Source organism: Peromyscus leucopus, chromosome 11 (genome assembly GCF_004664715.2).
Source record: "Peromyscus leucopus breed LL Stock chromosome 11, UCI_PerLeu_2.1, whole genome shotgun sequence".
NCBI lineage: Eukaryota > Metazoa > Chordata > Mammalia > Rodentia > Cricetidae > Peromyscus > Peromyscus leucopus.
In genome coordinates, this window is record NC_051072.1 from 15,938,852 (window position 1) to 15,954,091 (window position 15,240).

General features: G+C 35.0%; 1 protein-coding gene across 1 annotated transcript; it reads right to left on the bottom strand.

Moving 5' to 3' along the window:
- Window positions 1-343: 343 nt before the first annotated feature.
- LOC114697808 (nucleolar protein of 40 kDa-like) lies at window positions 344-1,118 on the bottom strand. The gene has a single exon (XM_037209554.1). It carries the CDS (start codon window positions 1,061-1,063, stop codon window positions 344-346), a length of 720 nt encoding a protein of 239 aa, XP_037065449.1. The 5' UTR covers window positions 1,064-1,118.
- Between the last annotated feature and the right edge of the window lie 14,122 nt (window positions 1,119-15,240).

Sequence of the window (15,240 nt, forward strand, 5' to 3'; positions counted from 1 at the left end):
TTGCTGTGGTCATGGTGTCTTTTCACAGCAATAGAAACCCTAACAACTTTCTGTTGTCCAACAACAGAAAGGCTTGTTTTTTTTTTTCCTAATAATTTTATGTATTCTCTTAATTTTATAAATATATGGTTTAAATATAACCATTTAACTCTTTACTATTGTGTATTTTTAAACCAAACTAAGATAAGTTACATATTTCACATTTTGCCTACTGTGTATCTTTTTGTGTATATTTGGTTAGTTAGGTGTGGTGGTATTGTGTTCACCAAAATATTGTGTACTCTAATAAATTTATCTGGGGTCAGAGAACAGACAGCCAAGGGCTGCCACGGCCATCCCACCCTCATTCTTTGTGCTTCTTGTGCTTCTTCTTCTTTTTCTTCTTTGGAGCCTTGCTGTCCTTTGATGCGTGCCTGGCCTTCTTGCCCATATCACTCTCAGAATCGGAGCTGTCGCAGTCAGATGACTTCCTGTCTCTGTGTTTCTTTTTCTTCTTTTCCTTTTTTCTTTTTCTGGAAGAATTCTTTGTGGGATCAGGCTTCTCAATTCCTTCTTCCTTTGCCTCTTCTTTTTCCTCTTCCTCCTCAGGAATCAGAGAATACTTGGTTCCACCTGGCTGCATGAAACAGTCTTTTGCAAAGTGGCCTTTGCAGCCACACTTTTTGCAGATGGTGTTCAGGACAGCCTCGAGGGTGATCTTCTGCCCAGTGTAATCCTGGAAGGAGCGCCTCCGCCTCTCTTCTTGCTCAATGATAACACTGTTGGGATCGAGGTCTTTCCCAGTTCCTTGGTTGACAACTTTCATGGAGAGGGACACTTTTATTCTATCATTTTTCATCTCTCGGCCAATAAGCTTCACCCACACTTTGTCTCCAACATCTACTATTTCAGAAGGCTTGTCCACTCGACAGGATGACATGTGAGTTCGATGGACCAGACCTTGCTTCCGACAGCCTGGGATTTTGATAAAGGCTCCATAGTCTGTCACCATAGCAACCTCTCCTTGAAAAATAGTATAGAGTACAGGCAAGTTTTCCATGGTCTCAGGCCTTCCTGAATTCATCCTTAATATTCTATGGCTCCTCCATCTCTCTTCTGCTACAGCTAATTCAAATGTCTCGGCGGTTAGGTGATTGCAATGCAACTATTTTCTCAAGCCTCATTCTATATCTGCTGAAGCTAATCTGTTAAATGATCAAACCAGGTTTTGTTCATTCAGAATGTTGTTTTAATTAACTTCATATCATCATTAACAATCATCACAAAAAGCACTAGTGAACATTCTCTGAGACAGTTTCAGGAAAAACACATTTGATTCGTCAAAATACTATTTGCTTCTCTTTTATATCCTAAATCAAAGAACCAACACATATACATTATGATCTCAAAATTGTATATAGAAGGATTTTGGTATATTTCTTGAGTCTTGGATCTATATACAAATCCTAATACGTGGCCTCACAGGATACAAGGTTTTAGCTCTTTGATGTGTGTAAAACTAATATTTCAGTTGTTTGTTCTCTGCTTTTGGGATCTGTGTACCTATAGCATTATAAAACAATTCTTCACCCATCACACGCGCGTGTGTGTGTGTGTGTGTGCGCGCGCGCACACACACACACACACACACACACTATTTGCCACAGCCCTAGCAGTTGATCTGTGCCTTTTTATAAATTCAATGTGTACTGTGTCTTTGTTTACATGGTTCCCCCTCTCACGTGCTGTGCCTTCTCTTGTGCTCTTTTTTCTTCTTTTGGTTTTCCTTGTCTAGCATCTATGCAACGGTTATTGTTTCATCTGATTGTATTATATTTTGTTATATTGTGTTGCTCTCTCTTTTTTTGTTTGTTTATTTTTATTTTTCAAGACAGGGTTTCTCTGTGTAGTTTTGTTGCCTGTCCTGGATCTTGCTCTATAGACCACGCTGGCCTCACACTCACAGAGATCCACTCTGCCTCCCGAGTGCTCTGGTTAAAGGCTTGCACCACCGCTGCCTGGCATGTTGTTATCTCTTAGAAGCCTGTTCTCTTCTAATGAGAGACAGAAAGGGAATGGAACCAGATTCAAGGTGTGGTGGGGAGGAACTGGCAGGAGTGGAGGAAGAGAAAACTATAATCGGGGTATATTGTATTAGAAAATATTCCATTTTCAATAAAAGGGAGAAGCAGAAAAATAAATAAAATAAAAAAATAAACAGTAATTTACTATCTCATTGTCAAATTTATCACAATACAGAAATTAACAAACAGTAAATGTGGAAATGACTCAGGTGTTTACTGATATATCTTAATGATAATGTGTGATTTTTCTATAAATATGCAGCATTTTAAAGGTGATAAAGACGATTTGTCATGGATGCAAATATAACTCAACTTGCTCAGCATAATGGAATGTAGAGAAGCAGCTAATGTGCCAACAGTTAACTTATGGGAGTAGGTTATTTAAAGAGCAGATCTAGGCTAAGCGTAGAGGTGCACGCCTTTAATCCCAGCACTCAGGAGGCAGAGACAGGCAGATCTCTATGAGTTTGAGGCCAGCCTGGGCTACAGAGTGAGTTCCAGGAAAGGCTCCAAAGCTACACAGAGAAACTCTGTCTCGGAAAAAACAAACAAACAAACAAACAAAAAAAACCACCAAAGATTAGATCTTTTCTATAAGAAATGCCCTAAATTAATACATAAATAAATAAGCCAGTGTTTTCAAGGTATGGTGATGAGCCAGTTTAATGTGAATATAAAAAATTGGAGTGCCTTTTTTGTCCTGACATCTTACTTCAAGAATATATAAAAGACAAGCCCTGGAACTATAAAAAAAAAAAAAAAATAGACAACTGTATGTATAATCTTGGTAGACTCACAATTTTAAATAGGATGCAGTCTCCCAACAATAGAAGTAAATAAAGACAAATTACATAGCATTAAAATTTAAAATTTATCTCCTGAAAACACAGTCAAGATTCATACTAATCAAAATTAACACATGGTACATATCCAAAATATATCAGATATTGTTCAACAGACATACAGAAAGAGAATACATTACAAACTAGGGAAGCCAGTTAATAGATACTATGTGGTACCATTGAATATCTGTTCATTTAGTTCCTTAGAAATTTATCTTTCATGGCTGGCTAGTACATTCCTGTAACTCCAGCTACTCAGGAGGGTAAAGCAGTAGGGTTGCATATTAAAGACATGTATGAAACGGATTCCAGGCTAACTTGGACATCCTAGTTAAATTTTATGTCAATGATACATTATAAAAAAGGAGTTTAGGAGCATGGCTCAGTTGTAGGGCTCTTGCCTAGCATGTAGAGATCCTCCATTCAATCTCTAGTATTGAAAAAAAAAACAGAAAGAAAAAAATAAAGTATTTCATAACATTAAGCACTAAGAGACAGAAATTAATCACATGTCATTATACTACAAATACAACAGAAAGTTTAGAATTAAAGTAACAAAACAAACTGCCTATCATATTCAAACACTGGAGAGTCTATACTTTCCTTATGAGAATATATACATTGGGCAATCTCTTGAAGACTTTACTTTGTAGTTAGGTTTTTCTTTGGGCCACCAGTTTATAAATAATGACGCAGTGACTAATTATCAATTATGAAAGCTTGGCCTTAGCTTAGGCTTGTTCCTAACTAGTTTTTATAATTTAAATTAACACATATTTTTAATCTACATTCTTCCACAGGGCCTCTTACCTCATCTCCATACTGTCCATCCTGCATCCTTCATATTTGATTGGCTGCTTGGCCTTTCTTCTTCCCAGACTTCTCTTTCTCTCTCTCCCCAGAAATCACAGCTAGTCTCTCCTGCCTAACTATTGCCCATTCAGTTCTTTATTAAACCAATCATAATGACACATCTTCACACAACGTAAACAAGTATTTCATGACATTACCCAAATTAGAAATTGTATTTTTTTAGGAGGTGGAGGTCACAAGGTTGGGGGCAGATGTGGCAGAACTAGGAAATGAGTGTGATCATGGTGTATGATGTGAAATTCCCAAGAAATTAATAAAAATATAAAATCTAATCCTACATATTTAATGTTTATATTTTTTATTAATTATTTGGGAATTCATCTCTTGTACCCTAGTCCTTCTCATTTCCCATTCCCTCCATATCTGTCCCTTACCTCCAAAATGTCCTCACACATTTTTTTTAAAAAAATATTAACTAAAAAAAAACAAAAAAAAAATTAAACAAAATAAAAGAAAAAAAAACAACCTACTTTTAATCATTATGACTCAGCTGTAACATGGCTATAGGACACCAACATGGCCTAAGGTGGTGAAAAAGATCGCAACCATTCTTGTGACCTTTGGTGGCAACATGAGCTACAGATGTCAACACAGACCCTGACTGGGGTAGACACGGCCCTTGGCAGGAACCTGGGCCTGGATATTACGATGACCCTGGGTGGCCATCAGGCCACCCATATCAGTCTGTTCCTAATCACCTTCACTTCTTCAGTTCCACCTCTTTCCATAGCAGTGAACCAGTCCATTTCTCCTTTTCTTTCATTTCTCCACCATATATTTGCTCATCACAGTGATGCCTGTGAATCTCTTCAGCCAGCCCAGGCCATGAGAGCATAGGTAGGTCAGTGAGCATCTTCCAATGCCTGTGCAGTGTGGACCCAGGTGAGCCTGTGAATATTTTCAGCCATCCTGCTAACACATAATTCTATCTATATAAGGCAAATAATATATATAGGATGTGTGAACATGGGGAATGTTGGTAAAATATTTAAATTTAGAATATATTAATGAAACAATGCTAAACAAAGCTATTCTCTGGTAAAATAATGGATTTTTACATCTGCGTGAACCACTGAGATTTGAATATAAATGTTCCCTGGGTATTCATGATACTAGTTCACAGGTTAGTTACATTCATGATACGTTTTGTGCTTTATATCTGAGCTGTTAATTATTAAAACATCTAGTAATACTCCAATTATTTATGTTGATATGACAAAAGTATGTCTTTACAAAGCATAACAGATTTTTAGAGTATTTCATGTTAATATGAACTTACATCGTCAATGTGAGCTTCCTGAATAATTCCTGAAGAAACTATTTACAAAGAGCTTGCCCAATGGAAAATATTATGTGATAATTTAATTGTGTAAAGATTTCCTCAACTCAAATTTTATAGTGTCTTGGAAATAGATGATTTTCTACTAAATGTTTGAGATGGAAAAAAATCAACCCATTTCAATTAGCCACCAAACAATCATTAACATAAATCCCACCATTTTTTCAATCTGTTGCTTTCATTGTATTCTGTCTTAACATGATATTATTTTGCCATTATATTTTCCTTCCTTATTTCAATTTTAGTTAATATTTAGTTAAAATTTCCCTGTTTTAGATTCAGTGCTGGGAAATTTATCATTATTCCTTCACTATTTTTCTCTCTGTCTATATTTTAACACAGTGATTTCAGGTTTATTTTAACTAAAATGACTGGAGCATAGTACTATATATATATATATATATACATATGTACACACATACATATTCTATGTTCTTTTAATTCTGTTTATCTTTTATGAATAACATTCTGTTGAGAATTTATTCCCTTGAGGGAGCAATTCTGAAGAATGTATACTATTCTTGAAGAAAGTTTTAATATATATTTTTTTTACTTCAGAAAATAATGTTACAAAAGATCTGAATTGGCAAATAAATGACTGTAATGTATAAAATACTGCAAATGAGAAAATTTATCAGTTATGATTTTTTCTAATAACAGCAAATTTTCAAATGTTTGAATAATTTTATCTAAGACTAATGCTAATTATTTCATTCTGTAGAATATTGGCTTCTATTTTATTGTTAGTAGAAATAAAAAACATTCATGGAAATGTAAGTGAAATGCTTCATTTAAATAATTAATATAGGCTAACAAAAATTACTTTGTTAATATTCTGATATAATTTTTATATTAAGATCACTTCCAAATGAAGATATTACTTCAATAAAGTTATAAATGAATTTATGTTATTAGAGTGGTTTGAAACTTTATAGACCATAAAATGTGTGTTATATATACTGACATATACATTTGAGACCTGTGTATCTATGTATGTGTGTGTGTGTGTGTATGAATGAAATTTCAGAATTGAAATATCATTTGTGTCAAGATAGTTCTCCACATTTGCTACATTACCTCTCTACTACATATTGACCTTACAATACTATTTGTTCTCTCTATTATTTTATCTGGGATGTATAATATGATATCTCGATGGATTTTGTAATTTTGTCAAAATCTTTTATTTGCACAGATCATGCTGTGTAGGACAATAGAGAAACTGAATATTAACAATAAGCAATGTCTTTAGACAGTTTCTCATTGTAATGGTTGCAATAACAATGTCTTCAGTAGTATCAGAAAATTCAAGTTTGGAGGTTTTGGGGGAGGTTTAGAATATTTATCCTAGATGGATGCAGTACTTCACCGGAGGTAAATTTTGAGATTAAAGCCTAATTCTAGCTTCCCTTCTCTGCTTCCTGTTTTTCCTTTGAAGATGTGACCCATAGGCATCCTGCTTCTGCCTCTGTGCCTACTGCTTACTGTTAGGTTTCCTTGCCAATATTAGCTCTTATGAAAAAAGAAGTTTGTATCTGACACTGAGAGGTTGCTATGAAGAATCTGGTAATGCTATATTTTGAAGTAATATGGAAGTTCCTTTGGTGATGATGTTTTATCACAACAAGAGACAAGTAACTAAAATACTAGTAAAATAAATAAAATGTGGTTCTGATGAAAGAGTGGGAGAAAAGTGTGATGGCCTTAGACTGCGTTTAAAAAGAAAGAATATTCTCACAGCAGAATCATGAGCAATTACAGGAGTCAGCCAAATGCCATGCTATGTGTGCAAAGGGAATCTCTAGACCCAATTTATGTTTGGGAGGTAATCTACAGTATCAGATATTCAAGTCACTAGTGTGGCTGCTTTAGGGGAGAGAATATTGTTTAGAGGTAGATTTGCAATGAGACGCCTTCTTTGTTTATGTCTAAGAGTGCAAATCAGTTCCAGTCTTTGCCTGACATGAAAAAAAAATGTCTATTTTTCATCAAACATGGTTCCTGGGAGCTGTTAACAGATTCAATTGCAATCAATTAGGATTTGTTAAATGTGACCTTTGCAGCTATGGTAAGAAATGATCTCCTTTTAAAGGAGTTGAACAATATTGCAGTAAATTTAGAACACGTACAGTTAGGGAATAAATAGGCATCCTATAAGGCCACTTCCAAGCTTTTCCAGGAACTGTAGATTATTATTGATTACACTAAGACGCGGGTCTATTAAACAGCTCTTTGCCCGGTATTATGAGAATATTCTTTGGCACCCAATGTTCCAATACTGAATATCCAGAGTATTCATATCAGAATTACTTGAATACTTATAAAAGCTACCATCATCACGCACTTGTGATGAGAACTGGTAAGTGGCAGTTTATGGAGAATTCTTACTGAAACAAAGCTCACAGTGTCCTTAGAATGACAAAACCTAGAGTGATTCACATTCTCTGCCATCATGTTGCCAATGAAACGCCTCTTTCTGTTTCCATCCTTATTCCTTACATGATAAGGGAAATAAATAGCATGAAAATGTTTTATATGTTGAAGACTAACAAAAAATATATGAATTAAATAGTTTGGAAGTGTGATAATTGTGGAGAATTCTCAATAATTATATTACCCCTTTAAAATCATCTTGAGAATGTAAATAAGAAGGAATAGCCAATAAATTCCATTGAGGAAGATTTAAAAATACAGCTCAGAAACATGAAATCATGATTCATCCAAGGTCATGCAAGTTGCTGCTGTAACCAAGACAAGGATGTTGATGTCTTGGCTCTCAGCTCCATTTCTTTTCTCCACAGTAGAGTGCATTTCAGTTTGCCATTTATCTGCCAAGAAAATATATTAGTTAATAAGTGCTTAGAAGCTGACTTCCTGGAAACATCACGGGATGCCTTTCTTGTGTACACTTATGTTTAATTCAAATCTCAGACTGCCCTTGGAATGTAAATGAGTGTGTTCTTCTCAGGTTAAGTGGTAACAATGTGACAGAGAATAATTTAAAGTGTAAGCAGTTTTATTAGTCATTATACAGAGTGCCAAACTCAGACATAATCTTGTGGGTTTTTAACATTTTATCTTTTCTCTAAAGTGGAGAAATGCCTTGGCCTTTTGGGACCATTGAGCATAATTAGAGATTTTTTAATGTGAAGCAAGCTAATTCTATCTACTCACGCCCCCAACTTGGCTACCTAAACACGTATGCACACTATATAACAGAGTTTTAGTTTCCTGTTTTGAATTATGAATACAAAATTGTTACAAAAATCAATTAATATAGTCCACAACAGGTCTAGAGCATACAGTGCTCTACTCAAGTTTGGATTTAACCGGTACTTGAATATAAGTTAGCATGTGATTTATTCAGAGAAAGGAAAAAAAAAAGTTGTTCTTTGAAGGAACTTTGAAATGCCACCAATCCTTTTCAGGCATAACTGCTCCTAAAATTCCCCTTACAGGTATCATTACATACCTTTTTAGAAAAAGTATTATTCACATTTGAATTTCTTTGAGGAAATATTTTTTTTTAAAAAAAACTTCAGATTTGTTAAGGAATACTTTTAATGATTGCTCAGCAGAAGTTTTCCTTGGGGAATATTTAATCATTAAAATTTCTCAAGTATTTCATTATCATTTCAAGCAGTTCCCTGAATAACCCCATCCCTTGTTAATTCAATAATTTATGCTGAGACTGATCCTACCAAATGTGTCCCCAGACAATTTTTAACTGAGCAGCAAAACCATTAGTGGTGGACTTTGTTGTGACCTTTTTAACATCTATTTTCTTCCTATTGTTTATTAGTTAATATTGGAACACTATATCTCGTGCAGAAAATATTTCATCTGGTCAACAAGGAGGTAGAGGAGGTATAAAGTGGAAATAAATAGCTTTCCATATATTTTTGCTGTGAGAGTGAATCTATTAAGTTGTGTTTGTGGAAAATTAAGAGAAGTTAATATTACCCATTTGTACTGTATCCACAAGTAAGTATATTATAATCAGAAAGATGTCTCCAACATCTGTACAGTAACCACTGTTGTGAAACCTAGCAGGACAAAACTAATAATAAGAGGAGGTAATAAAAATATTAATATTGTGTCATCTACTGCACATGCATTAGTCAGTTCTTCATATGAATATTTTTATTTCAAAACAAAAATTTTAATTTTGAGGTATGGAAATATGGGTCTAATTCCTTAAGTAGATTTTGAATAATTTCCTAATAGTTTAAAAATAAGTTTTGCCTGTTATACAGTGTTTTGTATTTGAAGGGGTGTTTCTAAAAGTAATGTTTCTATTAATTTTTGGGGATTTTCACACAGTGTATTTGATCATATTCACCCCCATAGCAACTCTTCTGAGAAAACCGCCACCTCCCTATCTAGCAAAATTCATATGTTTTCTCTCTCATCTATCTGTCTCTCTCTGCATGTGCAATACATATATATATATATATATATATATATATATATATATATATATATCATGTTGTATTTCCCATGTACTCCCCACATAGTCCTAACCTGGAGTGTGGTTGATATTCATCACACCATCAACCTTGGTAATCCAAATGCCAATAGCTTCTTAGGTAAGGGTAGAACTTCCTACCCATAACCTGTCCTCCATGTTGAGATTTTTTTTTTTTTTTTTTTTTTTTACTTTAAGTTAAATTTTGGGAAATCTGTTGTCATTTCATTCATTATATAGGAAAGCATGTAGGAAACTATTTGTATTTACATTGCTTTATTTGAAAAGTAAAATCCTTCATACCTGCCATGGTATGAAAGAAAAAAGGACCCTATAACAATATAGGAAATGGCACTATTTAGAGGTGTGCCCTTGTTTGAGGAGGTGCATCACAAGGTGGTGGCCTTTGAGGTCTCAGAAGCTCAAGCCAGTTCACATCCTGCTACTGGCCCATCCAGATATAGAAAACTCAGCACCCTCTCCAGCACCATGTCTGCCTGCATGCTACCATGGCTCCTCCCAGGAGGATAATTGCCTAAACCTTGACTCTGTAAGCAAACCTCAATTAAACGTTTTTCTTTATAAGAGTTGCTGTGCCAGGCGGTGGTGGTGCATGCATTTAATCCCAGCACTCAGGAGGCAGAAGCAGGCAGATCTCTGTGTGTTTGAGGCCAACCTAATCTATAGAGCAAGATCCAGGAACGGCGCAAAGCTACACAGAGAAACCCTATCTCAAAAAAAAAAAAAAGAAAAAAGAAAAAGAAAAAAAAAGGTACTGTGATCATGGTCTCTCTTCAGAGCAATAAAACCCAACTATGATAGAACCATTTTGCCATATATATATTTATATATATCTATGTATATGCAGTATTATTTGAGTATTTATTTTAATTAATATGACTACAAGGGATGATGCATAGAAAGTGTTTATTTATCAAATTTCAATTGATACTAATTAAATAATTTATTGATCCACTAATATATATTTAATTTTTATATATATTTCTAAGGCTGTGTACAACTTGATTCCCTACATTTATTTCTGTATGTCTTCATACATTTTATTCATTTCATATATTCATTTGTAAAAAGAGACTTTCTCACAAGTTGCCCATGCATCTATCAGATGTATAACTTCATATAATGCTGCTTTATAGTGCATTTTATCATATATGCTTTGTCAACTTTCTAGAATGCAATGCTCTTGACCTTGTAGTTAAAAAAAGAAAGAAAGAAAAACAAAAATGAACAAACAAAAACCCAGTTTTATTAGAACAGGTGTCAAAAACCAATATTTAAGTTGCTTGTGGATAACAGAGACACTCAGTGTCCCAGTGAACACTCAACAGATGTCAGCTTTGATTGTCGATGTCAAATGCAGTATTTCTGTACTTCTTCTATTCAATGCATGACCTATTCACATATAAACCTATAAATAATTATTAAATTATTTTTATACTAGCATATTTTTTCAATAAAAATTAGGCTATTGAAACCTTACATTTATATATTACAACCATATGCTGAAAATTGTTCTCATTTTAAAATATTGACAATATTTTCATTCAACATTAAAACTATTCTTATGATTGTGAACCTAATTCACATATAAAATAATCCATAAAGCATGTATTAAATTCTCATTAGGTTAATTTTTTACTTTTAATTTGACAAGTCATGGAATTCAGACTGAGAGATTTTCTCTTACAGTATTAAAACTAATAAACCTTGTAAGCAAAACATAATGCACATATCTTCCCAAAATAGAGAATTTTTATGCTTATGTATTTAACTCTTATAAGTAATAAAGAATGTCTCTAAAACTTCATCACTAAAGACATAACACTAGCCAGGCGGTGGTGGTGCATGCCTTTAATCCCAGCACTGGGGAGACAGAGCCAGGCGGATCTCTGTGAGTTTGAGGCCAGCCTGGGCTACCAAGTGCGTTCCAGGAAAGGCACAAAGCTATGCAGAGAAACCCTGTCTCAAGGAAAAAAAAAAAAAGACATAACACTGCCTACAAAAGGTACTATTGCCTGTCATAAAAGTAAAATTGTCAAATGTTTCCTACCATTTATACTTTTTGTTCTTTTAATTAGCATGTGTCATGTATTCTTCAGATAATTCAATTTACAAGAAATGTCTATTCAGAGACATTTCAGTCATTAACTGAAATGATAAGTATGTAAATAACATTTTTACCTTAGGGAATAAAAATTAAAAATATCATATTCAAAGTGCATGTAAATATCTGAATATAATTTCAAATTAACATCAGGACACCTGAACCAAGAAGAAATAGAAAATATTTGTTTTAAAATAGTCTTAATAAGATTCTCGGCTCTCTTCTTTATTTATTCATCTTTTATCAAAAGATAGCATACTTTCTGCTTAAAAATTAAAATTTAATAAATGTCCTATTTTAGTGAATATAGAAAATACTAGAGTGGGAAGAAGTTTCACGGGTATAATAAATTAAGTTTCTTCTCTGTATAGTTCATTTCTTCTCATCCTAAATTCTTTACCCAATGGATACCCTCTCCTCCCTCTTTCTCTTTGTAAAGGTTGCATGTATATGCATGTGTGCAGGCATGCCCACACTACCCATAAGTCCTCACAGTGTTATGATATTTTACTATCTCTATTTATGGGTATATGTCTCTATCTGCTCCACAAGTTTGAGTACTTACATAATTGAAATAATAAAGATCTCAATTAATTTTCAAACCATAGATATTATAGTGTGGACATAAGAAAGAATATATAGTTTATTAAAAATAATTAAAGTTCTTATGGATATCATGGACAGAAACAGAAAAAAGATGTAATTCAGCTGAAGATTTGATAGAAAACTTGCTTATTTGAAAAAGGAAAAAAAAAACAAAACTTAATTGTTTGGGGAATGTTCCCAGCTTCATTATAATGTTTGATATTGTAGTTGATGAAGTTCATACAGTAGGTTGCGTATGCTCATGTAAGTAGTAGAGAGATAACTTCTAGTGGAGATAAAATAGCAATTATTATTTCAAGAGCATTTCTTATTAAGTTGGTATCCTTTCATTCTTCTGATTTCATATTTCTAAATGAGCTCCTTTCATGAAGAAAGTACATACTTGATGTAAGTATGATTAACAAATATGGTGATATTTTGTGTGTAGTAAAATGTGATTTGTATGTTAATAAATAAAGTTGCCTGGGGGTCAGAGATAATATCAAGCCTTAGCAGAAGCTGGGTGGTAGTGGTGCATGCCTTTAATCCCAGCTCTTGGGAGGCAGAGCTAAGTGGATCTCTGTGTGTTCAAGGATACAGCCAGCATGGAGACACACGCCTTTAATCTCACTACCAACCATAGAAGACATGGAGGTCTGTACAGACAGGCAGTGACTAGGAGGTCATGTGGTTGGGTTTACAACCAATGAGAAGGCAGAACAGAAACACTATAAAAAGACAGACACAAAGGAAGTAGGTCTCTTTCGGAGAGGTAGGGCAACAGTGACAGTGAAGGGTAAGGTTTTTAGCTCTTAGCTATTGCTCTGACCTCTTGGCTTTCATCTCTGTATTGGCTCTGTGTTTCTTATTTAATAAGATGGTTGGTTATATCTACAAACAAAAGTAAAGACATTTCCATCTTCAGTGACTCAGGTGGGATACACAAGGAGATTTTGCTTCACCTTATTATTTATTTTTATTGCCTATGCTGCCCCAGATTGTCCTTATATATTTATGCTTCTATAATAAAATTATTTTGTTTTTACAAGTAAGAATACATATGTACATGCATATGTATACACACACACACATATGTTTTTGCAGATGGAGATGTCTTAGCATTTGTTAGTCTTACATGCCTCAAATCTGTACTTCCTATATGAAAGGGGCTCATTTAGAAATAAGACATCAGGATAATCAAAATTTACCAACTTCATAAGAGGTGCTCTTGAAATAAGCATGTGTGTGTATGTGTGTGTGGTGGGGTGGGGTGAATGGGTGTTCTTATTACCTCATTTTAGCAGCTCTTTTTAATATCTTGTATTTATTTATTTATTTATTTATTTTTATCTTTTTGGTTTTTCGAGACAGGGTTTCTCTGTGTAGCTTTGTGCCTTTTCCTGGAACTCACTTGGTAGCCCAGGATGGCCTCGAACTCACAGAGATCTGCCTGGCTCTGCCTCCTGTGTGCTGGGATTAAAGGCGTGCGCCGCCGCCGCCGCCGCCGCCGCCGCCGCCGCCGCCGCCGCCGCCGCCGCCGCCGCCGCGCCACCACCACCTGGCCAATATCTTGTATTTGTTACAGAAAATGTTGGTTTTGAGAAAAATCAAATGATGTTTGTCTGTACTTATTCATTCAACAATACTATCAAATGTTCCGCATCCTATTTACTCATCTCCTATATTTCTATATTTAATCTTTTCTGAAAATCTAAAGAATGATTCTTTCACTTTATGTCTCCAGGTACAGGGAAAAATAATTATGTTTTGATGTTTTTCTACATCTTCCATATATGATGTTTACTAATTTAAAATCCACTAACCATTTACCTATCTTCTTAACTGATGTTTCTGTCAAAATTAATATCTCACTTTCATAAGATCAAGTGGCTGCTACATTATCAACTATGTTCACAATGATCAGTTATACATGTTTTCATATTCTTGTTCTCTGAAACATAAATTATATTTGCCTTTGAGTTCTTTTTTTTCTATTTGTAATATTTGGTGCACATTTGTAGTCATATCATGAAGGATATGCTATTTTCAAACAAAGTAATGATTATTATCTCACACTATCCATTACTTATTACAAATAAGTAATGTTGTAAGGACTAAAAAGCTAATAACCTGCTTTGGCTCCTTATAGAGAAATTTGAGGTTACTGTGATGGATAAAGTTATGTGGTTTTTTTTTTTTTTTTTTTTTTTAGTTCTTTTTTTTTCTTTTCTTTATTTTATTTTACAATACTATTCAGTTCTACATAACAGCCACAGATTCCCTTGTTCTCCCCTTCCCGCCCTCCTCCCCTTCCCCTCAGCCCACCCCCCATTCCTACCACCTCCAGATCAAGGCCACCCCGGAGGAGGACTGAGATCGACCTGATAGACTCAGTCCAGGCAGGTCCAGTCCCCCTCCTCCCAGATTGTGCCAAGCGTCCCTGCATAAGTCCCAGGTTTCAAACAGCTATCTCATGCAGCAAGCCCAGGACCTGGTACCACTGCCTAGATGGCTCCCAAACAGATCAAGCCAATCAACTGTCTCACCTATTCAGAGGGCCTTATCCAGTTGGGGCCCCTCAGCCTTTGGTTCATAGTTCATGTGCTTCCATTCATTTGTTTATTTGTCCCTGTGCTTTATCCAACCTTGGTTTCAACAATTCTCCCTCATATAAACCCTCCTCTTTCTCACTAATTAGACTCCCATCGCTCCACCTGGGGCCTAGCCGTGGATGTCTGCATCCAGATTCCTCAGTCCTTGGATGGGGTTTCTGGCCCAACTATTAGTGTGTTTGGCCATCCCATCACCAGAGTAGGTCAGTCCCGGCTGTCTCTCGACCATTGCCAGCAGTCTTTTGTGGGAGTATCTTTGTGGATTTCTGTGGGCCTCTTTAGCACTTCGTTTCTTCCTTTTCTCATGTGGTCTTCATTTACCATGGTCTCCTA